This window comes from Sciurus vulgaris (assembly GCF_902686455.1).
Source record: "Sciurus vulgaris genome assembly, chromosome: 4".
Lineage (NCBI taxonomy): Eukaryota > Metazoa > Chordata > Mammalia > Rodentia > Sciuridae > Sciurus > Sciurus vulgaris.
This window is the reverse complement of record NC_136464.1, coordinates 142,090,218-142,117,161: the sequence shown is the minus strand read 5'-3', so window position 1 is coordinate 142,117,161 and position 26,944 is coordinate 142,090,218. Positions and strand designations below refer to the sequence as shown.

The window sequence follows — 26,944 nt, the reverse complement described above, 5'->3', positions numbered from 1 at the left end:
TGGGCCCTGGGGGTGGAGAGTTTTCACCAAGAGGCCTGTGACATCTGCTCTGTGCTCTGTGCTCTGAGACAGACCACAGAGGAGATAACGGCTAATCAGACCTTCACACACATCGTAGATGCCTTTTCTGGACTGAGAAAAAGAACAACAAGAAGCAAAACAAGACAAAAATATATTCTTTAGAAAAGAAGAATGATAATCAAATGTGTGGAAAATCCAAGGTCATTAGAGCGCTTCAGGGCTTCATGCAGGCAAAGGACTTTGAGGGTCTGGCCAAGGACCTGCTGGGTAATTCCACATCTGGTTCCCTGTCCACAGATTCCCTGCCCCTTTTCCAGTAGCATAACCAAGTTCTCCCACCTGCCCCAACCCCCACTCCTGAACTATTCTGCTATTTTTCTCACTTTGCTTTTGTCCCTGTAACCACACACATGGCATAAGGTTGAATGAAGACATTTATTTGTAAAACCATTTCCCGACAGAGGAGAGATTGCATCGGTAGAAAGTAAACCAGCGGTCATTCAGAGGGCCACATGCACACATTAGTGAAACCAAGGGGAAACCAGACAGGCAGCACTGCTGCAGATGACGCGTGTGGCTACCAATCTGGCCAACAGAAAAGCAGAATGTCCTTTCCGCTGGAGGACACGGATTCACCGAGATGTTCTGTGAGAAGGCAGTTTGGTCTGACTTCCAGGCGGAAGTGGTCAGGGAACCAGTGGCGAAGCCTCTTCTCTATTCCACGTGGCCTGTTTGCTTCCCACAGATACCAGCTGAAGGCCTCCGTGGTCCTCCACCCTCCAGCAGGAGGGCACAGCGTTGGATGCCCCGGCCTCCTCACATGCCCATCCGTATGCTCTGAATGATTTGAAAGATGGCTGAAAGAGGAAATCAAAACAGACAGCCTAGTCACCAGAGAGCACACAGCTGGAAACCCAACCCACAGCGCACCCTGCTTCTGCTGACCCCAGGGCCCTTGACGGGTTGGCTCACAGCTGATTAGATATTTCCTAACAAGGAGTTAAGTTAACAAGGGGTCAGTGAACTTCTTTCAAAAGGCAGCCTGGCTTTGTCTGCTGATGGATGCCTCTGGGATTTATAGATAACTCCTGCTAATTCCACCAGGAGCTAAGGCCAGAAACCCCTCCAGCGGGGAGAGGAGAACTGGCCCCTTTCCCCAGCAATATTCTGCAGCTGGGCTTTTGAGCAGAAACTGCACTCATTAAACAGGTCAGTGAGTCTGCCTTCCCCAAATGGCCATGACCTGTAAAACAACCAGCTCTGCAAAGGCCAGGTGCTCGGAGCAGGCGCACAGCTGGGTCTCCACTGCCCAAGCATGTGCATCTTCCGGCTGCCTGCTTTAAAGCGCTCTCACTCAGGGCAACACTGACCTGTTATGGGCTCCATCTTTACCAGCTGGGTTGGTTGGGGGCTGGGGGGCTGGAGCCCACAGAGAACTTCTGGGCCTTTGCTTGTTAGGAGAGAGACAGTTAGAGAGCTCCCACCTGGTTCTAGCTACTGGATTTCAATGAGAGGAAATCCCCATTTCTCTTTGAAATCTTCCCTAGTGTTCATCAGCGGTCAGTGTTGCTGAAGACCATTGATCATGATAATAAGAGCAACTACCCTGTAGTTAAATGTTGTTGTTATTGTTGTTGTTATTATCTGAAAGGAGGCTAGGCATCATCTCATCTAATCACGTGTAAAAGCAGAATAAACACTGAGCTCTTAGGGGTCTTACTCCTTCTCTGCTTCACAAAGTCATCCTGGTTTATATCCAGGGACACAGCCTCCAAGTAACTGCAGTAAAATAGGGCTATCCCCACCCTGGAGAAATGAGGCATTTGAGAGTTCATTATCTTATATTAGTGGACACCTAGGCTGAGTGTCCCTTATCTGACATGCCTGGGACCAGAGGTGTTTAGAAATTCAGATTTTATACTTTTTGCCTATTATAATAAGATACCACTTATGTTTCATATATACCTTTAAAATATAGCCTGAAGATAAGTTTATACAATATTTAAGATAATTTCATGCGTGAAACGAAGCTTCATGGTGTTGAATTTTCCACTGTGGCCTCATGTCAATGCTCAGGAAGTTCTATTTTGGATTTTTGGATATGTGCTGCGAACTGTGGTTGGGGAATACAAAGAAAAATACAAGAAAAATACAGACTCCTGGGGAGTCTTTCTTGGACAGCTTGATTTCAGGGTAGATAAAGCACTAATGCACCTTTTTTGGTCTTTTCTCATTTTCTAAGGAAACACTGCATTCCCTTCCTAAGCTGGAGATACGAGCCAGGACAGAGTGTTAACTTTTCATGATTATTCAGTTCCATCATAATCAAAAACAATTGATAATAGTCTGCTGTGATATTATTATGGAGGATACATAGTGTTGGATGCCCAAATAGTTCTGGTTGGCTATACTTCTGGGCTCTGGCTTCTATTTTCACATTTTTTTGTCTCCTTGCTCTCATCTTTGGTCACATCTCTAGTGTTACTACACTCCTCTGCAGTGGGCCTGCTTCTGTTATTTCATTGCTGCAGACTAAGCTTATACCAAGACCATTAGAATTAATGTGTCAAATTGGAGTGACAGTTCCGTGTGGGCTGAGGGACTCTTCTGTAGTTAAGGCGAATGAGTTGGTTCAATGACTTGTGATATTTAATTCTAGCTGTGCTCAGATGTGTTCCTGGCTAAGTGTGGGTTCCTGAGTGGGTCTTGACAGGGGTAGCTGCTAGATGGATGAGAAAGTAGCCGATCCGAATTTGTAAGCTTGCAAAAATGTCTGAGGGTTCTGTTCTTGAAGAAGGCTGATGAGTAGTAAAGATTAAATAAGTGTTCTGTGTTCTGGCTCAACGGAATGCCAGGAAGCAGCTCTGTACATTCAACAACATTAGGAAAAAATACTTCCATCTGCCATCTCTCAGACTGTTCTTGGGGCCAGGGAGCCATCCTAATCTTGATAAACAAGATGACTTAGAGAGGAATGTGAGGGTCAGATGGAACTGGATGGAATCACAACTACTGAAGAGCTGTGTGACTGGATAAATAATTAACCTCTTTGAGGCTGTTTCCTTTTCTGTGACACTAGGGTCATGGTCCTTACAGGACTTGTCGTAGGGATTAGGCAATATGACATACATGGAGGGAGGCTCCTCACACACTGAAGATTCAATGCATAGTGGGATCTATTGCCATTATTACTACAGGTTGAGTATCCCTTATCCAAAATGCTTGGGACCAGAAGTATTTCAGATTTCAGACTTTTAAAAACTTTGGAGTATTTGCATATGCATAATGAGATAGAGTAGGGATGGGACCCAAGTCTAAACACGAAATTCATTTATGATTCACATATACCTTACATACAGGCTGAAGGTCGTTTTGTACAACATTTTTGGTGCACCTGCATTTTGACAGTGACCTGCTCATAACACGAGGTCAAGTGTACAATTCTCTACTTGACACTCAAAAAGTTTCAGATATTGGAGCATTTGGATCTTGGATTTTTGGTTTAGAGATACTTGAACTTTATGATGACTACTACAATAACAACTATGGTTTCTCCACATGGAAACAGGAAGACCAGCTCTTAACTGTCTGCCACTCTTTAAAGTGTGAGCCGTTTGTTCTCTATTTGTAAAACTGTGGACAAGTACCCCAAGGAATAAAGATGATGACACAGGTAGATGATCTGTCCATGACAGATGCTCAGAAATGTTACTTTTCCCTTAATCTTGTCCTTAGACAAGAAGCGATCAGTGAGCTGAAGGTGAAATAGGAACCAGCCTGTGTCTTAGTCCATCACACTCCACACTATTAATTCAAGATGTCAGAGGTTCTAGGTAATGATAAAGCCACTCAATTCTCTTTAAAGAACTGCTGCAAATCTCTCTAAAGAATCTTATAGAAAATTTGCAGGTCTCAGAGTAGTGAGATGTACATTAAAACAACTTACTTTTTAAACTAAAGATCATTCCTGATTCTAATTGTATCCATAATCAACACGTAAAAATCTGATGGTTTTTAATGTATTTATAAGTGACTCTTTAAAACTAACCCCTCTCAGAGAAATTACTTAGAATAAAGTCTATTTTAAGTTCACATCTAAGATAACAGAGGGATGGTGTGCTTATTATTCCTTTTTTCAGTTGTATCAATGTCTTTAAGAAGACTTCCACATTTTATACCAATTAATTAGTTGTAATTCTGTGTGCCTGCCAATATCGACCTGCAGAGCAACCCTGGCCTTCTAAATGCTGACTTTCCGAGGCGGTGAACAGGAAGGGAGCCAACAGTGAGTTCAAAGAGGGAAAGGAAGCCTGACAAGTTAATAACTTAACAGTGGGTGAACAAGCTGAGAAAACAGTGGAGCAGGCTGCAGGTGAGTGGCTGAGGGCAGGCGGGACAGGAGGCAGGAGAGATGCCAAGAAAGGGAGGGACAGCAGGCATTCCAGGCCAGGGACCAAGCCCTGGGCAGGTCACACCCAGAGTTCAGAAAAGTTCCGCAGGCGAGCAGGAACTACCAGAATGAACAAGCCTTTGCACCCACCCGCCTGCATTTAGGTTTCTGGCCCTGGGATAGGGGAGCTTAGATGACTGCAGCTCAGGTTTCTTCAAGCTCTTAGGCTTCAGCATGCTAGAATCACTCCCACACCCAACTTGGACAAACCAGAACAATCTGCCTGGCCCCACGACTCTCACCACTGAAACTTTCTCTTCCTCTTCCCAATCATTGCTCAAGAGCTGTCCATCCTCTACCCATTTCTTTACCTTCTATTCTGACCTCGGTCTTCCACATTCCAGCTTCTGCCCCCCTCACTCATTGAAATATCTTTTCCTAAAGTCACAAATGACCTTCTCATCACAATTTTAACAGGTGTCTCAGCTTCATCTGGCCTTACTCTCCTTCTGACTTCTGAGTATTCCCTCCTGGAAGGTCTCCTCTGTTTTCTCTGGTTTTTGGTAGTCCTCTTCTCTTTGGCTCTTTCCTCTAAGTGTGTTTTCTGGGGTCATCTTCCTTCATCTGGCCACATAACTTGGAACACTGAAGTTCCCCAGTCAGCCTCACTGGTTTTCTTTGCTTCCTCACATTTTTCTTTCTTCCAAAGCGACAGGTCCTGACCCACAGTGTCACTGGCCACTCCAGTGGCCACTTTCAGTCAGCTGAAAACTGACTCATGAACATGTATCTCCAGCCCCCACTTCTCTTCTGAGCTTTAGGTTCACACCTTCTACCATCTAACTGCTGTCCTCACTAGGGTGGCTCAAAAGCACCTCAAACTCAACAGGATCTTCTCATGATCTCTTTCCACTGACAAAAGTGGTGTCACTATCCTCCATCTTGTATGTAGACTCAGAACACTAGAGTCTTCTCTCATACCTTCAACTGATGACCAGGACCTGTGGATTTTACCTAAGAACCTTGGGATTATGTGTTCCCCTTTCCATCCCTGTAGCTACTACCCAAGTTCAACTTATTGTCATCATTCCCTATACCCCTGCAATGACCTCCAGCTGGTCTGCCCTTCCCTGTCTTCAACCGCTTCTCCACACTGTAGCTGGAATTATTCTTTAAATAAAAGCAGATTTATAAAAACACAGTGTCACCCCTGTGTTTAAAGCACATCTTAAGCTTCCTATTGCCCAGTCCTTGATGAGGCCTCCCTGACCTGCAGATTCTGATCCCTGTCCACCTTTTCAGATTCATTTTGTACCACTCTTTCCCATCGCTTGGGGGTACTCCTTCATAAAGCTCTTTCCACAGGGCTTTAACAAATGCCATTCTTTGTCTGAAAGACCTCCTTTCACCTGCCCTATGGCCTAGTTTCCTTTATAAGAAGGAAGAGAAGCCTTTTTGAAGCAGAGGTTCTCAAACTCGAGCATGCATTCCAATGTCCCCTGGGGCCATGTTAAAACACAGATGTTGGACTCCAGTCCTCAAGTGTCTCATCCAGTGGGGTCTGGGTGGGGACTGACAACAAGTTCACAGGGATATTGAGGCTGTTGGTTTGAGGACCACACACTTAGAGAACCACATATTCAAAAGTATACCTTCGTCTTATATGCTGTCATAGATGCATGTGCCTCTCTTTCAAACACTTTCATAGCTGGGTTTTACATGGTTTTGGGGGTAATTCCTTGATTAACTCATCTTTCTTTCCCACTAGACTAAGCTGCAGGATAACAGACCATGTATGGCACAAAACAGATCCCTTGCAAGTATCTATTGAATGAATGAAAGGTGAATAATTGCAAAGAGCCAGAGGAAAATACATTTTAAAAACCTCAAATGACTACTTTGCAAACCAAAAGATTCAGCCTCAAATGGCTACCTTCAGACCAAATGTCCCAAGAGCTCAGACCTTAGAGGAGAAGCCAAGTCATGAAAGACTGTAAATGCCTGAAAACCTATGACTGTAGCATTCCAACCCACTCCTACCCTGGAGACTGACCTATCCCAGCTGCAAGGGTGTGCCAGAAGGATACAGGAATGACATAACAAGTGGATCCCATAGGAAACTGTCAGAGACTGGGACCCTGCCAGACAATGGGAGGCTTCATAAAGCCACTTTTATTGAAAATAGTTGATGATAAAAGAGATCAAGGGAATTACTGAGAAGAAAGATTAAAACAGGCTAGCAGAATGTCCTTTAGGAGGACCATAGAAATTAAACTTTACTTTTCATTAAGAAAACATGAAAATAATAAAAGAGCTAGTTAAAAATAAATAAATAAATAAAAGTACAGGCTCCCTGAGAGGCGGAAATGTTAGGAGACAGGCGCAGCAAAAGTTGATCATTAAGCTCTCTGAGAGATCAGCACAAAGAAAATCAAAGGCAAGATCACATTTTCTGGTAGCATTTCTTGGTAGTTTCTTCAGAGATGGAGGAAAGGGAATAAAGAGAGATACCAGAGACAGGTTAGGGCAGGAAGGTGTTATAAAATGCACGTACTATTAGCAAAGAATGAGATGCCTTCTATCTACATTAAAATAGCAAAAATATTCATTAAAGAAAGAGACCCTACACAATCCCAAGTGCTTGGGCACCAGGCAGAGAGTGGCATGTAACAAGGAGGCTGCAGGTCACCTTGATGAAGTCAATGGCTGGTGAGACGTCTTCTCTAGACTGTCCATCTTGGATCCTGAGGCAGGAGCTCCAGGGTAGATGAATGGCCTCTGTCTTTCCTCCAGGGCTGTCCAGTTACCCCACTTGCTGGTTTCAGGAGGTGACTCCCTCTGGGGGGTCACAGTTTTGAGAAAGTTCTGTCAGTCTCCAGGAAAGGCCAGTGTTTATGTGGTCAACCTGCAAACATGGCGGGTGAAATCAAGTCTGTCCTGGAGCAAGGGTCCAGAAAAGAGTAAGGGGAGTAGAGGTACTGGTGGCTCTATTGCTGGGACATGGTTCTCTTCATATAGGAACAGACCTCAGATGGATGGACATCTGGAACTTCTAGAAAAAATACTTCTCTGGCAGAGAAAAATAAGGAATGTTTTAACAGGAGCTCTTTTCACTACATGGTCATATGCTAGAGGTCTAAAGTTGGTGGAAAACTTTTGCTCCATAGTACTTTTAAGGAAATAGTAAGAGCAAGGGAATGTGGAGTAATAAGAAGCAGATGGGCTTGGAGTCTTGGAAGAATGAGGTCTGGGTACCAGCTCTCACTCTTTAGCTCTGGGATGTTGGCCGATTTCTTCAATAAGTCTTAGTTTCATGGTCTGGAAAAGAGTGTAACAGCCTCTTTGTAAGGATTGTATGACTACAAGAAAAAATGGCCTGGCCTTACAAAAAGGAAATCCTCAAGAAATGGCAGCCAAAATCGTATGAATGACTCCTGCTCACACCCACGGGCCAGTTTACAGAGTTCTTTCTGGAAACAGAGAAGAGGCTTGGTGTGAAGGTGACACCACTGACCCTCTGGCTTACAAATCCCACCTCTACCTGCCCAGGTGGCAGCTGGTCTGGACTCAGGCAGGTGCCTCAACATCCTGGAGTTACGCCACCCAACCACGTGCTGTCTCACAACCACACAGCAAAGTCCCTGAAAAGGTAGGCATGTTCCCTTTCTTTTCTCTAAGCCTTCAGAATCTTGGTCAGAACATTGCCAGGGAGATAGGAAGGTGGGCAGGCAGTGGAGGAAAGATCACACCATCATCACAGTAGGGGCAAACATTTATAAGACCCTCACTATGACTTGATTCACCACTTCACAGGTTAAATATTAACCCTCAGGATTAACAGTTATGAGGACTCCAGGAGTTGGGAACCAGTCCCATCCTCTCCAGAGAAAGGCAGAACTGAGGTTCAGAGTAGGCCTAAGTAACTTGGACAAAGCCACACAGGGGGTAAGTAGGTGGCAGAACCAGGTTCCAGCCCAGGCATTCTGGCCCTGGAGATACAGCTCTTAGCAACCTGCTAACTTCCTTCGTGATACATGGACATGCTCAGTTGATGGCTTTGAACCAACACATCCCCAAATACAGATTTTCCTCAACTGTGTGTTCCTGGAAGATTTCAGACAGTAGGCAGTAGTTCACAAAGATTCCTAGCTGTTATAAAAGACTTTATTCTGGCTTCTCAACCATGGGCTCAAAGATAGTCACCACAAAACTGGTGTCCACATGAGGGCCACACAGGGAGTGAAGGACAGAGAGCATCACAAGGAAGGGCTCTTTGGCCTCCCATGTGTCCCTGGCACACCCATGACTTGTGGCTTGGTCCTTTCCCTCCTCCACATCATCCTTAACAGAAATAGCCAATTTTCCAGAGGGTGAGGGTGTAGCCCTTTCAGAAACTGAGGGGGCGGGGGGGGGGCCCTCCAGAGCATCCAGGAAAGGAGGGAGCTGGACCAGGAGGCTGAGCAGGAGCAGCTCAGATCCTGCAAGAACATCTCAGAGAATCACTTCTTCACATCTGTTCTGAAAAGGTTGTCCTGAAAACGGGCCTGCCTATGACATGATATCTCTCTCTCCCACCTCCACCCACTACAAGCAGAGTCCCTGAGGAGCACAGGAGAAGAGTACAGTCTGTTAACTGACAGACAAAAGGAACGACCCCACCCAGAAAGAGTGGAGCTGATCAGGATGGATAGCCCCAAACAAACTTGGCAGGTTTTCTGCTGAAAAGGCTCAACTCTGCCATGACACAGGCCAGGCCCAATTTTCTATTTGATTGGAAAAGAAGGCCCAGATGGGTGCTCCTTGGTGCAGATGAGAAAGTCAGAATATCCAGCAACACAAGGAGACACAAGGCATGCACGCACGCTACACACACACATACACACACACACACACAAACCCTACATACACATACACAAATGCATACAGAAATTTAGACACACACACCCCACTTCAACCACAACAGCTGCTCTTTCATTCGTTCCCCTTTAAGATTTGAACAAAATGTTCTTCAGTTTTAAAAAGCAAAAAAGGCTGAAAACCACTCATCCAGGTTTTTTGTTCTTAAAAAAGCACTTAATTTTTTTCTCTGGTTATAAAAGTAAAATATGCTCATCGACAAATTTGTACTGTACAATAGAGAAAATGATGAAGAAAATAATGGTTACTAGATAATTCTGTCTCTCTGGAGGTTTCCCTTTGATGGGGAAGCTTGTCAGTTTCAAGAATATCCTGGCTTTGGGAACCATAAAAATTCTCATAATCTCTAATTAGGAAAAGAATATCAGGGTTGGCCAGAGAGGAGAAACAGAATTAAAATCAGGAATACATGAGGGGAATAACCTGAGGGAGAACTAGGGCATGGCTGGTGTTTAACCTATCCCCTCGGAGAATCAAAGGATGATGGGACTTAAATGGTGGCTCCCTTGTTCCCCGTTGAAACCTTAATTGAGGCGTAAGGACAGAGGAAGATATAAACATGTTGCAAAGACAGTGTCTCAGATTGCTGCTCCCTGTCAAATGTACAGCATCACAGCATGGGTTCAGAAGAGATAAATTATACTGAGATCACTGGAAATATGTATATGCTGACTGTAAACAATACAACTGTCTGAACAGCTAATTACACCAAGTCCAGGATGCATTCTGGTCAAAAAGGAAAGGGGAAAGCACCTAAGGAGTTGGTCTGTGAGTAGTAAGGCTCCAACATAAAATGTTTAGGCAAAGGATAGCAAAGGGGAGGAAGTGGCAGACATTACTAATCGACTGCCACCTACTTTCCCACTGAGTCTTGGTGTGGCCTGAGAATTCATCTCAATAAGGCCTCACTGAGGACAAAAGGGAGAGGGGGTGGGAGAAGAAAGCGGAAGTTAGGGTTTGGGACACAAACAGCAGTTCACCAATGGCCTGGGGAAGCACATCAAGTCTGCAAGTGTCTTGGGAAGAGAGACTGTGTCACAGTCTCAGACAGATATTCCAGGTCTTGCTTGTTTCTCTGAGTCTCAAGATAAAAGCAAGCACCCTTCAGAAGCTATCCAATGGTCCTCTCCAAAGGGTAGGTTTTGAAACCTGGGGCTGAGACAGTCAGGATGAGCTGCTTATCTGGGAAGAGGCCTTGCTGCCTGCAAAAATGGAAGATAATCCTTTTATAACAAGAAGAGAGAAAATGGGCAAAGTTTCTTAAGGGGGCACTTAAATTCCTAGGAGTTCTCTGTGGATCTGGATTTCAGGAGATCAAGTAGAGACAAATCCAGTCAGTTCAACAGACTCAACCAAAACAAAATTCCAGGTTAAGAGCAGGCATTTGATTGAGAAACAGGTTTTATATTTAAAACACAAACTATATAATATTAATAAAAAATAAAATTGACCACTAAATTAAACAAAATGCAATGAAACAAGATATGGCTCTCAGATGTTCTGATTGGACATAGCACATCTCAAGACTATTCTGTCCCCAGTGTTTTGCATTTAACAAAGAAAACGTCTATACAAAACAGCTGTGTATTAGGGTTGCTTTAAGGAAATGAAACCCACATTTTATTTTTGATGCTCCAGTACAAATGCCATTCTCTGCTTTTGATCTGCATGTTGGTGCTTCCTTCTTTCTGTGTGGGGAAGATGCTGGAGTTTATTACGGGGGGTGACAGTGCTATCACTGAATGCCTTGGAGTGAAGAGGCAGGCCTGTGGCTTCTGACAGATCGGGACCAATGTTCGAAGCGGGTCTGCCAATCGAAGGCACAGCCGGGGAGGATGGCAGGCCTAAGGAAAGTTTAAGTACCCCAACGTGCAACCCATAGTCCCTGGAGCCAGCACCTTCCACAAGGGCTAAGAGGACAGAGGTGGAAACTGTAGCCATAGGTTTTGAGTTTGCGATGGGCCAGTACTTAGATTCTCAAAATCATTCAATGCCTGACAGCCTTTGTGGGGCTTCTTATCTCCATTTTCTTGATAAGAAAAATCAATACCAAGAGAGTAAATAACTTGTCCAAGGTTATTCGGCTGATGGTAAATCCAGCTCTGAACCCAAATCTGGCAGATTCTAAAAGTATCCTTCTACTGAGGGCTCTTATCCCACTACTGCCAATTGGTCAGAGAAGTGTCTTGTCTGAGAGACCTTTCACAATCATGGAAGTGGAAATTTACTTACTCTAAAGAGGTTGTCTTAAGACAACCTCACTAAACCTCCTCTCTCCAGGGCAATGCATTAGAGGTCACCACCAAGTGTTGGAGCAAGAAGGAAGAGGGAGACTAGCTGGACTCAGATCTTGGGGGCCATGGGCAGCCCCAGGAAGTCTGACACTCCATCTGCTTTCTCAGCAAGGGGATGGCATTCCTGGGTGCCAGAGGTCTCCGAGTGCCTGGACTCTGTCCCCTCACTGTTCCCCTGATTCTTCCTTTTCATAACCATGTCCTCTTTTCAGCACCACTGGCATGAAAGGCATGTGCAGAGAACAATACAGGCTGCAGGAAAGAGGCTGAGAAGCCAGGGCCAAGAGAGGGGGTGGCATGTGACTCTCCATAACAAAGGGTTCAACAGACTTTTTAGAGGTTCCTTAATCTGTTTTTCCATTCCTATTAATTCTCTCCCAAGATATAGCTAGAAAAAACAGAGAAAAATGTACATTTCTTGCTACTTGTCTGACCTGAATATTTATTTACCCCAGGCACACTGGCACTATTTCTAAAAAGAGCACTTCACCCAGCCAATCACCAATTAGAAAAGTGGGTTAATAGAGTAAGGTAATGAAAGCCACGAGACTTCCCAGAGATTCTGATCAATGATCGACATCTTCATTCATATTAGATTTCATCTTTTTCTTCAGTGTCGATGAAAACATGCAAAATAAGAGTAATCGCATGAGCTCAAAGAAGGCAATATGAACTCCAAGGTGTCATGAACTTGGTGAGATAGAACTTTGCCTGGCATAGGAGAGTATCATGCTCAAAGGAGAGAGAGAGAGCTGAAGAAAAGGGACAAGAAGTGTTTGTCTTCAGGGACCTAGGGATCCCCTAAGAAGCTCCAGTGCACTTGATGTGAGCCTGGCAGGCAAGGGCAGGGTTAGTGTGCATACTGCAGATAGTCAGGTCACACGCGTGTGAGAGGGAGCAGATCATTCCTATTTTGGATGACAGAAGTGGAACAAAGGCCAGTCACCCCAGAGAGGAGAGCTTCAAGTCTCCTAAGGCTTACGGAAAGGTTCATTAGCTAAAGTAGAGTAGCTGCTATATGGTAGGACTTGGGGAAATCGCATTTTTTAAAATGTAGAGAAAAGATGGGTAGGAGCTTGTGGCCTGCAACCACCAAAAAGGAGAAACTCAAGGAGAGGAGGCTCTGCAAGATGAAATGAACTGTGACTAATCCCAGAGCAGTGGCAACCGGGACAGATCTAAAGGAGCTATTGTGTTTTTCATGACATGTTCTGTTTAGAAAAGGACATGTACAAAGATAGAAGGAAGGGCACAGTACCAAGGACAAACTGATAAGAGTGACACTTTTCTGTGAGAACGATGTCCAACTTGAGCAGAGGCTTGCCAAAAAAAAAAAAAAAAAAAAAAAAAATGCTAACAAAAAAGAAAAAAGAGCAGTGGTGGATTATTTTTTGTTAAGATTTGAAAAGGAAGGAGGCCGAAGCTTAGGGATCAAGGTGGGATGTTAAAAGAAAAGTAAGTAAAAGTGAAATTAAGACCACTCAACTCCTGTTTGTGTCTAGTCTCTCTGAACAGCAAAATGGTCTTCTAACTAGAAGGGCTTAAAGAAGCATTGTTAAAAGAGCAGAAGGCCTGGGGGTATAGCCCAGTGGTAGAGAGCTTGCTTAGCATGCACAGGGACCTGAGTTCCCAGCAATGAAAAAATAAAGTATAATAAAGCACTGGACATAAGGGAGGAGTGTGGACAATCAATAGGTGGGGTCTTCTCTTAGCCACTTCAGTCCAAATCTCCCAGTCCTGTAACCTCACATTCCAGGATCCTGTGAAAACATGCAGAGAGGATAGTAGAACCAATGAACCTGATCCCTGAGAGACTTTTAGAAGAGTTGCAGAAAATTGTTATCAGCAGATGTTCCAATTTACCTATGAAAGAAAGATGTAATTCTGCTGTGTGGACTGATAAGCCTGGAAAAATTGTAGCCATATAATTTAGAGAAGGTCCATAAGCCCTTTGAAAAAAGAGGAGACGGATTTTGAGAATTAGGATGGATTTTGAGAAAGAAACTAGACCCAAAGGTTCTGCTGGCGTTTTGCCTTATAGGTTACCTAAGAGGGCGGACTGGGGAAGGCTTCATAAAGTTACTAGGTATCCTGAAAGCAAAAAAGACACAAATATTGGCTCTGTATCTCTTTAAGATAGGACAATATGGGCACGTGATCACCATGATCACCAGGCTTAGCTACCCCTGTGACTGGGTTTCCTACTTTCGTGGCCTGGCATGCCATCAAACCTCTGGGCTGGCACCACTTTGGGTTCCCTTTTGTGGAATCACTTTCCCCACCCCGTTTGTTTGGTTGTTTGTTCCAAAACTCAACTCAAACAGCACCTCCTGTAGGAAGCTTTCTCTTTGGGACCCCCATGATGCTCAAGCCCCTTCTCCAAGCACTACCTGCTGCTCTCTCCCTGGGCTACACCTGACAGCTCCCTTCTCTGCCTCTCTTGGCACCTGCAAGCTCCCAAGGAGGGAGTTTGCAGTTCCAAAGCCCAGCACGGTGCCAGGACCCTCAAGACATGGCAATTGTTGGAATGAGTTCTGCTTAAGGCTCAAGGTCAACCTGAAGGAGATTGTGTCCCATGGACTTCTCTGAGTCCAGACTTTTCATTAGTGACGTGGAGGTCTGATATTCTTTCAGAGACTATAAAACTGGGAGAGAAGGATAATTAGATAAAAGGCTCAAGGTTCACAAGCTATCTACAGACTGGTCATAAAATCTAAAAAAGAAGACAACTTTCTATATAGGTTTTTTTTGTTTGTTTGTTTGTTTTGATTTTCCTGTGGTGTGCTAAAGGGACAGGATTGTTTCTGGGTGAACAAGCAGAGACAGATCATGGGAGGCAATACCTCAGCTGATTACATAGGTACTGATGGAAAGACGGTGTTAAATTTGCCATGTTCCTTGTAAGTTTGTCCGGTGATTTCAACTACATATTGTTAATGGTGGACAATACACTGAATATATCATGTAATGTCACCAGTCATACTGCATATTATAAGGTAATATCAGTAAGCCGTTTGTTATGTATGCTTTCCTAAGTTTCCAAACTTTCTGGACAATCTGTGGAAAGACAACTGACAATCAACAGTAATGTTTTATCAGAAATAATTACAAAACTTTACATTAGGTCTCAAAAAAAGTCAATTAATTACCCATCTGTCCACAACACTCACTTTATGCCCAAGGCTATGCTAGGATTGACAAACTTAGTATAATGTATATACTGCCTTGCCTGAATATCTTTGTGTGTGGGGAGGGGATGGATAATAAGTAAGTAGATGACATAATTTCAAATGCTGGTGATGGCATGGCCATAAGTAAGACAAAATAATGCATAGGGGAGACCTTGGGACAAGGAGATACATAGAGACATATATGCATCTTTGATATTTGCAGAACGTTTTTGTGAGGAAGAGCTGGGTGGGTCTAGTTGGCTGATAAGAACTATTTTAAAGAGTGTGACAGTTAAAAGTAACTGTAGACCTGGGTTATATTAATAGGAGCAGAGTGGGGAAATCAAGAGTTGTGACAATCCTAGAGCCTCTGTGGCAGTTATACCACTTCTAGACCACCTTGTGCAGGCCACCACCTTGCCAATGCTGTACTTTGAGTCACTGAACGTATGTGTAGGAGAGTGGTCTAAAAACCACATCTTATGAGGCAAGGTTGAAAGAATCAGGAATTTAGTCCATAGAAGGAACCACTAGGTAAACATCGTCACAACAGCTGAAGATCCAAGTTGTCCAGAACCGAATAAGTCCATTGTGTATTATTCTAGGAGCCAAACCCAAACTACTAAGAAGACAAAATAGTGACGTTCAAAAAAAGGGGAGCTGTTCCCAGTAGAATCAGTAGATATGAAATTGATTTTTGAGAAGTGAACACCCATTTCCAGAAGTATTCAGAGACTGGGTAAACATCTGTCAAAAATTGTGATGAGGGATTCCTACATTAAGCAAAAGATTTCCTTCAAGGACATATCTTTGGGAATGAGGTAGAGCTTTATTTCTTTGAGTGAATGATTTTCTCATCTTGGAATGGCAAGTCCTCTTTCAAACATGTGAACTACAAGCAACAATAACATCAAGTACTTCAGATCCCTCCACCCTCTTAAGAGCTTCTGTTTCCTTGAAAAGTGGTGTCTTGAAGATGAAGGGGACTTATCAGTTGTTCCTGATGGGCTTTTCTTGTCATTAGGATTTTTTGGGGGAGGCCTGAGTCTATGCAGGGAGACCTGGACTTCTCACCTTCTCTGTCCTCAGCAACAGGGAGATGATGGAGGGGATGAGGATGCTAAAGGCATGCCCCATGTTCAGAAGTGACCTCTAAGTACTAGTATTGCAGAGACCCAACATACAAGGACCAGGAGCCATGCTGAGTTCCTACTAAGAGCATTTAACTAGGAGCACTGCATGATGCTTTTGCTCATCTCCTCTGGAAGTGTGTGTAAGTTCAGCTCTCTGCACTTGCCACCTTACAATGGCAGGTGACCTGCATTTTATGGCTCAGGTCAAAGGCTCAGTTCTGTCCAGGAGCTCTGTAGAACTCTCATGAGGCAGGGGCCTCCCCGACTCCTTGGAATGTGGACTTATCTTGGTATTCCACTTTCTGTTCCACATGCTCTTTTTCAGGCTTTGTCTATAGAGTAACTTAACTGAACTCTATAGTGTACAGAGTCAACTTAATTACTCAGTGTGGTTATTTTATGATTATGTTTGATAGTGTATCAGTTCTGTCTTCACCCATATTTGGAAGAGAATCTAAACAAACGCCTGTAAGATAAAGGCTTAAGGCAGTGATTAACTTGAATCCCAGACCAAATTATTTTTTATTTACTTGGTGAATAAAATGGGAGTTCTGAAAGACAATGGAGAACATGGGATATAAATTCAGTGAAATACCATACCTGAGCCACAGACAACAAAAACGAACAGTGCCAACAGCCATGGTCCGACAGGATATTTCTCTTCTTGCGGCCTCTATGGGGGAATGGGAAAAAGTAAAATTAGGTTTATTGATTGAATAAACACTTATTGAGAACTACTAGGCATTGAGCTAGGTGCTGGGGATTCTACTGTGAATGAGCCCAGATTTGGTTTCAACACTTCCTTATTGGATACATATAGATGAATAAAGTCAATTATAAAGGATTGAGATAGGTTTGAAAACCTTCATCCACAACCTTGTTAACACCCACATAACTCAATGAACTTGGTAGTCTTCAATATTTTAGGTACAGATGGGGTACAAATATAAACTAATACAATGGTTTTAGAGATGATATTGATAATTGCTTCCATCTGTTGAAAGCATATTCCATGCCAAGCACCAACAGGCAGTCCACATCTATTATCTCTAGCATGCACATCTCAGTGTAAGGCAAGTATTATGATGATTTCCACTTGGTAGTTGAGAAACTGAGGTTCAAAGTTTGCTAACTTGAGCAAGAGCTGGGATACAATTCTTTACAGAGTTTTGGTGTTTTACATTCTAGGTTCATCTTTAACTCTTCTGCATCTGTATAGTCCAAGCAGGATCAGAGAGCACAGGCATTTTCTCAAACCCTTCTATATTGCAAGTTTTTGAAAGTCAGTGCAGTAAAAATCCTTGGAATAAGAGAAGCACCCAGCAATGGGGAATGGATGTGAGGGAAACGGCATGTTGGAATAAAGGCACTGAGCCTTAATGAAGCTTGAACTTTGGAGAAGTCTCTGCATTCACTGGCAGCAGAAGGCCACTGCTATATCTGCAAGAACACAGTCCTATCTACTCCCAGTCTTCTCAAACCAAGAACACACAGGTAATCAGAATGGCCCTCCACAGCACCTCTAGGTCTATGTGCAAGTGGTCCTTAAAACCAAATTATTCAATGGAACATATTTTCTGGTGAAGCATCAGAAAAAGCAATGATTTAGCAAATAAAAAGGGAGAATGAAAACATCCAAAAAACTCATTATTTCCTCATTAGCTTGAGCAGAAGATAAGCTGTATTCAATATAAGTTAAAGAACACACACACACACACACACACACTCCACAGGGCAGGGAGAAACACATTGGTAGAGTAAATATATTGACAAATATTTACTTGTGGTGGAAATCACAAAATACGATTTTGGATTTTGATTAAATGTGTTGACATTTTAAAATATAGTCAACATTATAGAATATGGACTAAAAGTGTATTCATATGAAAATCACAGCTACACATTCACACTGAAGGTATGTCATGTTAGTATGTTTTTAAAAATGAGTAGTGCTGTCATCAAAGATGCAATTTTCAGATATGTTGAACAAGTTTTAATAATGTTTCTAACAAAATACAATCTTCCTTTGATTTTCATTGTAGTGCCTTTCCTGTAAAATTCATCATGTTACAATTGGAAAACACAGGTTGTATTTGAATATAACATGGAGTTATGTTCTAGGTTCATGGAAATAAAAACATTCATCTTTAAAAAAATTCCCTCATTTTATTATGGATCAGGCTAGCAATTTGTTCTCAGTTTCCCTATTACATTCTAAGCCTTCCCTCTTCTACTTCACTTGCCCCTTGTATGATCATGAACTTTTTTCTTGACAGTACATATGATCATCTATAGTGCTGTATTTATTTCTGTTACTATGTGTTTAATGTCTGTCTCTCCACTAAACTACAGGTCCCACCTGGGGAGGCTTTGTGTCTCTTTCAGCAATTAAAGTACAGCACAGTCTGGCACAAAACTTACATATAGCAGATGACACATATTCTTTGGAGATCAATAAGCATGTAATTTCATTTCAGGTAAAATAAAGACCGGATCTAGGAAGGATCTTGTCTTTGATTATTAGTACTTCTTAATGGAGAAAGGATTATCCTTGCATTTCTCCTAGTAGAAAAGTGTATGTGTCAATGACTAAGCACTAAAGTCATTCAATCACTGTCCTTGATGAACTTATACCTACCCCAACTTACATGCTGGCTAGTCACACTGCAAGGGAATAATAGGCTGTTGCTTTTGACCAGACAAGGACAAAATCAGTCTGAAATAATTGCATAAGATAACTTTATTTGTGTTTTCAGTACTGAAGACCAGGTCAAGCTCAGATTAAGTAAATAATACAGATATTAATAAAGTAACTGGAACAAAGTGTGGCATTTACCCTTCCCCTTCCTCCAAATAATTTATCATAGTTGCCCATTTTAGTTCTATTTCCAGCAAAATCAACAAGTGAATTCAGGAGCCAGTAAATGAATTATTGGTCTAGCATAGATACCAAATGAAGTGTTTTGTTTTTCATTTGCAGACAAATACAAATTATCAGAATGTAAAGCTTGGAACACATGACACAAAAGCCTTTCTGAGGACATTCTCTAGTGAATCAATATTACTTAGGGACTTTCAGAGCTCATGAACACCTGGCTGATCATAATACCAATACATCCCTTTTCGAGAGCTTTGAGTTTCTATTGTTTGGAAGGGAACAGTTCAATCCCAATGGGACAATTCACATAAACCGATTCTATTGCTGGGAAAGATAAGGGGAACAATAGCAATTCTGCAAATGACAGGGTTCACTTCAAACATGAGGCTCAAAAATGTCAGGGGATGGCTTTCCCTGTGTTAAGACACTGGCAAGACAACTCTGAACTCTGTAATTTAACTTTCCCTTTCATTCACTATATAATACACACAAAATGAATATTCCATTTTTCTGTTTCTTGTATTAATCTGCTGTCTGGGAGGAAAAATATTGATTTACCCCATAGCTACCAGCTAAAAATGATACTGAAAATCTGCATGCACTTAGAGGAGAAGTTTGAATTTTCATTTGGAGCCTATAAATATGTTCCCATTTACTGAATTTCATTCTGAAAAAGTTGTCTTTTGCAAGTTACTTCTATCAAAGTATAATCACCTTTGACTTGTAATTGGAAAAATGAGATTTAGAATTTATAGAGATTCTTTTTGAAAGAGAATTTCACTTTTCTTTTTGGATGCTGATCCATTTACAGTAAAGTTAACCAAAAGTCTCTCCAACCAATTGAAAACAAACATTTATTGTGGCTTGGTTTTGAAACCTTTCATTACAAAGTTGGGCCATTTAAAAACCCTCATAGGCGCCAGGCACTTTCAGAGGGCCCACCCCATGCTATATAAGAACCTATTAAATACACGCATATCGCACATTAAATATAATTTAAATGTAGCTCTGAAAGTTGAGTTGAGTTGAATTGCAGGTGACTGGTTACATTTACTAGATATTTAAATAGTGTTTTCCCAATTTTCCCATTTTCTTTTCTTATTTAAGAGCCAAAAATTTTTGTTATAGGTCCCAAACATTTTCTAGCGGTCTTGAAAATAGCTAGAGGTGGCAGACACTGTCTATCAAGTCTAATGGATAAAACAGCCCTGCAAATTAGTTCTTGTTTTGCTCTTATTTTGCAGTCAGATAAGCTAACTGAGATCAGTTAGCAACTGAACTCTGGTTCCTTCAGCCATGAGAAAGAGCCACACATCTAGATATTTTCACTGTGTCAGCAAGTAGGTCTTGATACTTTCAGAAGGAAAAACTGATCTCTTAGGAATACAGAACCATGCATTCCTTAACATCAATTAAAATTCATTTTTCAATGTCAATTTGGATAGCAACTATTTTTTGAGTAAAAATAAACAGGGGAAACATAGATCTATATGAAAAATGATTCCAATTTGATGACACACTGGCATTTTAGTGCCCTAATCAGAGCTAAATGATGAAATTCTCAAATGAGAGAATTTTAAGGATTACTGAAGCCTGGAACTGTATTGTATATAAAGCTCTGAGTGGAGATTGAACCTCAGAGTTCTCTATGATAATACTGCTTGGTTTTGCAAGAATTCGGTGTGATGATTGCAGATCCAGCTTTTCGCTCAGTTAATCAAACCAAAGTAATTTCTTTGTCTAAAAGGAATTGCCTCATCAAGTCTGCAAGCGTTTCCAGCCAAACCCGAAGCTTCAGCTGGACTTCCACTTAACTGGATGGGATAATAGATTCCAGGCGCTTTTGCTCATAGACTTGGAGACCAATTCTGTCCAGCAACTATCCATTTCATGCCTCTATGCAAAAGATGCACAGGCCTGGTATCTTCCGTTGAAAACAATCTGCTTTACTAACCGAAATCCTGGTGCACAAGGTACAGGTTTTACTTTAAATTTCGGTTGTAAAACTTTAATCTACAGCTCTGGGAGCACAGAACCACTGGCAATAAACTGGTCTCTAAGTTATACCATCAGAATGAACCTGAATGCACAGGGCGAACAAGAGTAATGTTGCACTTAAACTTTAAACCTTGGGGGGAGGGGAGGGTGGGGGAGACCATGGAGGGAAATGTGGGTAGGAATCTCACTCCCTGACTTTGAGTTCTTTCAACATACAAAGGGGCTGCAAACAAAACTCTGTCACGGTGTGTGTGTGTGTGTGTGTGTGTCTGGGAGGGAGGACAAGGGTGGAATCTGGAAGAGGGAGATCTTAAATGGCCTCTATTTACCCATTCGTTTTTTCATTCATTCAACAAACACTCTAGCACCTACTAGTTTCCGGGCCCTGTGTTCATGCAGTTGGTTTAGCTCTCCCCTAAGGAAGTGGACTTCCGTTTTTCCCAGGGACGAAGTCCCAATTCTCTCCTGGGAGCGCCTCTGAGCCTCCAGGATAGCCCAGGCGGCCACTCCCAGGGGGGCCACGACCAACCAGGGCCATCTCCGCCCACGAGGCCGCCGAGAAGTCCGCGCCCCCCTCCCCTACGCTGCGGGACCCCGCCAGAGGGGCAGCCCGGAGCCGGGAGCCGGGAGCCGGAGGCCGGGCCCTGCGCCCTCGGCCCGCCCGCCCTGCTCGGCCCCGCCCCGCCCCGCCGGGTCCTGCCCCGCTCGGCCGGGCCGGCGCCGCCCCCGCCTTACCAGGGTTTTGGCGACGTTCCCCCTCTGAGTGATGTTTTTGCTGTGCTTCTCGTTAGCCATCCGGATCCGCTGTTTGGCCACCATGGCTTGGGCGCTTTGAAACGCTCTCGACTCCCACCTGCAAGGATCCCCAGCGTTAGCCCCCGCGACAGGGCCGAGCACGTCCCGCCGAGGCCCCCGCGGCCCGCCCGGGCGCTGCAGGTGGCAAGGCGCGGCCCCGAGCCCCGCGCGCCCTGCTCCCGGAGCCCCAGCGAGCCGGCTCCAGAGAGAGGCCAGCGCCCGGACGGAAGTAATCTCTCATCTCAGGAAACCCTCTCCGACTTCCTCGCTATCCTTCCGGTCCCCCAGCTACCCACCCAGCTCGGCCACCGAGGCAGGAGGCAGGCGCGGCCGCGAGTCCGCCCGCAGCGAGCTGCCCGAGCGCAGCGCGCAGAGCCGAGCCGCCGGAGCCCGGACCCCGCGGAGCCGCTGTCCCGCGGCCGAACGCTGCGGGGCCGAGGGTTCGGGCGACCGCGGCGTTTGTGAGCGCGTGGGGGGTGGGGGCGCGGCACTCCGCGCTCGCTGGCCCTTGAGCCGCCCCAGGCCGGGAAGGAATGGGGGCGGCCGCGCACAGGTGGAGGGCCGGACCTGAGGAGGCCGGGCCCGGGCCTTGAAAGTCACATAGACCCCCGACCCGGGCTGGGCCCGCACTGTTGGGGGACAGTCCAAAAGAATCTCTCCTTCGGGGTCTGGGTTAGGGCCCTGTGTTTCTCCAGGTCTGCACAAGGCACATTGTCAAATGCGAAGAGGAAACGGGAAGCCTACTTTCTGACAGATGAAGATCAGGGGTCCTGAGGAGAGTTAGGACAGGCCTCCTTGCCTAGGTAGCTGTGGGAGTTACATGGGAAGATGGACCAAGATAAATCTAAGCAGAACGCTGGGGAAGTATGGAGAGGTCTTGGGCCTGCAGCTCCGATCGGATTTGGTGCCAAACCAAAGCCAAAGCGGTGACCAGCCTTGGCTTTCTGCCACCCAGGGGCAACTTAGACCTTCCTCCAGCCACCCTTGTTCCAGGAGCTTGAGTGTGGACTTCAGACTGAACTGGGGTTTCCCTGCAGGAGAAGGATACAAACAAGGGTTTGAGTCTCCCAAACACTGGTATTAGGACTTCACAGATTGCCTAAGTAGGGGTCTGGGAAAGGGGTTCATTTGGTCCCTTTGCCATCGCTGAACACAGTTACTCAGAAGGAAAAGTGGGGAAACACCCTGGCAGATTTGGGGCAGTGGAAAGTGGTGACCCAAGGTCAAGATGGAGCAAGGCTCGCACCCCCAGTGTAGGGAAGAAGAGCTGTGGCCTGGACCAGCTTTGGCTCCTGTAGCTCTGGCCCTCCTCTTGAGGCACCGCAGCTGAGTTTCCACAGGGTTTTATTAGAATTCTCCTATGTCAGTGGGAAGTTAGGAAGAACTGTCCTTGGGACCCTTCTCTAAGCTAGTCCCCTGCCCCACATGCTTCTTTCATTCAAGCTTCAGCCCTGGCTGGTCAGGGCTGTTTGCTGTAACAGAGGATTAGAGGCATTAGTTTCCCTCCTTCCTTTCCTCCCTCCCTCCCTCCCTGGAAGTCGGTTCAGTTTGAAATTGACTTGACTTCTTAACCAACATCACCACCATTATTACAAGGCCACACACCAAGTCTGCCCTATTCTAGTCCTTTACTTTTAAACACCCTGTTTTTGTTTTGGCTTTGAGGGGAGGGACATCCCTACAGTGTCACTTTGTGAGCCCAGATGAGATATGAGGCCCAAATGCCTGGGCGAGACAGGTCCTCACCAGAGCTGAACAGAATCCAGGCTCTAAGGGACATTCAGAGAGAGATTTGATAGAGGTGGTTTCCCCTTTGAGCTTTCACGCAGGAGAATGTCCTTGGCTGAAAGAAGCCCACCTTCCTACAGCCTCAGGTGGGCAGCATTGATGGGGAAAAATTATTTTTCTGATCTTAACGTCTGCTTGTTTCCTATTTTACTCATTTTAATTAATTTTAAAAATTATAAATAGACTGCATGCTCACAGAAAGCAGTCAAATAGAAATAGGAAATATTTTCTTCCACCCTAAGAATACAATGCATACTCTGCCACTCGCTTTCTCACTTATTACTATATAGTAGCTCGCTCTTTTGTGTGGCTGTATTATGTTCTATAGTACAACTGAACAGGAATATATTAAACTACTGGTGGGCAGTTATTTGCAGTGTTTTTTATGGTTGACAGCAGTACTTTAGAGAATATCATTCTGTATATCTTTATGTACATGAGGGAGTATATGTGTGATATAGTAAAGAGTATATTTAGTCTTTATCAGATTTCTTAAAACTCCGAAAATCCTTGGAATCTCTGGAGTGATCAGAATGCCTCTTGTATGCTAATGAGACGACTGGTGCTGGGGACTAGGAGACTTTATAATTGGGGTTGATCACCAGAAAGACCAAGTACTGATTAGAGGGTTAGGAACTTAGTCCTACCCCCCAAACTCCAGGGAGGAAACTGCAGCAGAAGTTTGAGTTGATGAATGACTGATGATACAATCAATCATTCCTGTATAATGAAACCCCATAAAAGCCCAGAAGGCCTAGGTTCAGTAAGCTGCTGACTTGAGCATGTGGAGGTTCCTGGAAGGTATGGAAGATCTGTGCCCCTCCCCGGACCTTGCCTTATGTATCTTTTCCATCTGACTTTTCTTCTGTAGCCTTTGCAATAGCCGGTATAATAAATGGATAAAAACTGAAGTGTTTCCCTGAGATCTGTGAGCCACTCTTAATAAATTAGACAAACTCAAGGAGGGGGTTGTGGGAACCCCACACTATAGCCAGTTGGTCAGAGATATAGATGACAATCTCCTACTTGTGTTGGCATCTGAAGGGAGGGCACTTGGGGGACAATCTGATACCATCTCCAGGTAAGCACACAGCTAGGGTCCACTACAGAACTGCTTAACATGTGGGGACACCACCCCCCAACATACACACACCTCTGATGTTGGGAGGTTGTGTTGGCGTAGTGAGCATAGGAGAAACAGGTCGGTATTCCCTCTATCACAACGCTGTGGAATTAGATTCCTGGAAGCACATTATTATAATTTCTTACATCATTTGGTGATGTTACTGGTGCTTTATTTTGGATGAGAAAATGGTGTGCTATACTACATCCATTCCTACCCCTGCTTTTGTCCTCTGAAGTCAGGCCAGCTCCTCTGCAGTTCTCAATTTTGTTTCTTGCCTTGAGGTCACTATAATGGACCAAGAAGAGTTTTCTTTCTCAGCCTGAATCTTGTATTTCCTCTGTTCAGCCTTTATTCTCCAGCCTCCCTTAAGCTAGAGGCTGCACTGGGTCATCCCAGAGGCATTTATAGGGGAGCTGGGTCAATGCGTGGAGCCACATCTCTGGAGTTCCACAAGACTAAGGAGCCAAGCCTGGAGTTGTTGTCTTTGGAGGTGGGAGGACTTCAGATAGTGGAAAGCTTCCCTGGTTAATGTGTGCTGGGAGTATGAATTTTGTGACATACCAGTACCATTCAGAGTTCAACCACAACTAAAATTGCCATGGGCAAAGGACCAGGAGACTGCTGATCAAAATTTTATCATGACTGATTTCTTTTTAGACTTTAGAGTAGTAATTCCTAACAGGCTGTGTATGAATCCTATATCTACCCCACTTGGAACATTGGATTTGTGATTATAGAAACTGTGTTTTGTCAACTTTTATAAATGATGTATTATTACTGAATACAGATGCTGCATTGTTAAACTGTGATGTAGTGGGTGCTTGTCATTTTTCTGTGGCAGAGCAGCATGCAAACCTCCTTTCCATTTGAGGGTCCCCATACTGTATGCATCTTAGGATCCTCTCTCCCATTATGGAGTAGAAGGGTACCAGATACTCAGTCTCCCAACTTCTGACACCTAGGACTTGGGCATGTGACCCATCTTGGCTAATCAGTTGCTCCTGTTTGGAACCCTGAATCTTGCTCAGGTGATGCAAAGACAAAGGGCGATGCAAAAACTCCTAGTTGTTGAGTTCCCAGAGTCAGGTAGTATCTAGCAGTCGTGGTAGAACCAGTGGGTACTCTTCTTATTCTGCAGCACTTGAAATCATTACAATCAATTCCTCTTCTGCTTCCATTTGTCAGAGTTGGTTTTTAAACAGCCAAGAACTCTGACTAATGTACTTGAAGACAAACAGAAAAATCAGAAAGTCCTCCTTGGTCATTTCCCTTTCCAGATCTGAAAAGACTGTCATGTCATTTGAAGTTTTCAGACTTTGTCAGCTAATGGCTTCTCTTCAATTTATCTCACCCATGGGAACTGAATATATTGGCCTTGGAGACTGGTGATATGGGCGGCTGATTCTTGATTATAGTTGGGAATAGTACACCATCATCACGCATACACAAAACCAGTAGATCACTAACACTTCAAATACTTTGTTTCTTCCTCATCCAAACTGTGTCCAATACTGCTAGTAAAGAGGAAAAGATGACATCTCAAATAGTTTCCTTTTGTACATATGACTAATATTCTGGTTTGAATGTTCATGAAGATGTCTCCATGATGGGCAGAAACAGGTAGAAACCTGACAGGTAATGTTTCAGCTCCTTATATTGGAATCAACTCAATGCACTATATTATGGTTTTATGGAATTATGTTGTAACTGAAAAGAAACTTGGTAGTCATTCACTCAGGTATTTAGTGTTCAGTGAGTGTCTCCTGTATTCTAGACACTATTTTAGACATTTAGAACCAATGACTGATAGAAGAATTTCCACATTATAAGGTGCTCTCAGTATTGCAGAGGGGACAAATAAGTATATATCGAGCATGCCCTAATTTCACAAATGAGCGAAAGTCTCAGAATTGCAAAGGGAATTGTAGCAGAGCTGAAAACAGAATTGAGGCCACTTGACTTTCTATTTTTGTCAGAAGAATCATTTATCAGGTAAACTTGAGTAGGAGCCAAGGTAACAGGGCTCCTGGTCCAGGCTGAGCTTTGGAGCAGTTTATATGTGCACACGTACAAGAAAATCACATACGTGAGCACACACATACGTGCTCACTGCTCACAAAGATAAACTATGTTTCAGATGAACGTTGGCCCTCAAAAGGTGGCAGGAGACAGAATTTTACCATTATGAGAGCTGTATAATTCCTTGACCCTAGAGGTGATCAGATTAAGCTTTATAACACGACACATGATTGCCTATCTCAAGTCTGTTATCGCCTGGTCACATCTGTTATTAATAACAGTAAAACCATTGTATCCTGAAGGAAAAAAAATACTCTGCTACAGTACTTTCCCTAATGACCTACCATGGCAATTTACTCACATCTGAGGATACAAGAGGTACTTCCACATGTTCAAGCTCAAGTTGTGGCCATAC

General features: G+C 43.8%; 1 protein-coding gene across 3 annotated transcripts; it reads right to left on the bottom strand.

Moving 5' to 3' along the window:
• Positions 1 to 437: 437 nt before the first annotated feature.
• Positions 438 to 22,250, bottom strand: SERP2 (stress associated endoplasmic reticulum protein family member 2). 3 transcript variants are annotated; one of them, XR_013763162.1, is made up of 4 exons: positions 21,537 to 21,602; positions 16,526 to 16,598; positions 7,101 to 7,316; positions 438 to 878 (listed from the first exon to the last, which is right to left on the bottom strand). XR_013763162.1 is itself a non-coding variant. In XM_079136127.1 (4 exons), exons 2-4 carry the CDS (start codon positions 21,618 to 21,620, stop codon positions 838 to 840), a joined length of 198 nt encoding a protein of 65 aa, XP_078992253.1. In that variant the 5' UTR covers positions 21,621 to 21,654; positions 21,893 to 22,226; the 3' UTR covers positions 438 to 837. The 3 variants fall into 3 exon arrangements, 2 of the variants coding, with proteins under 2 accessions (XP_078992253.1, XP_078992252.1); XM_079136127.1 differs by lacking the exon at positions 7,101 to 7,316 and adding an exon at positions 21,893 to 22,226 and having other exon boundaries at positions 21,537 to 21,654; XM_079136126.1 differs by lacking the exons at positions 438 to 878; positions 7,101 to 7,316 and adding exons at positions 11,995 to 13,382; positions 21,893 to 22,250 and having other exon boundaries at positions 21,537 to 21,654.
• Between the last annotated feature and the right edge of the window lie 4,694 nt (positions 22,251 to 26,944).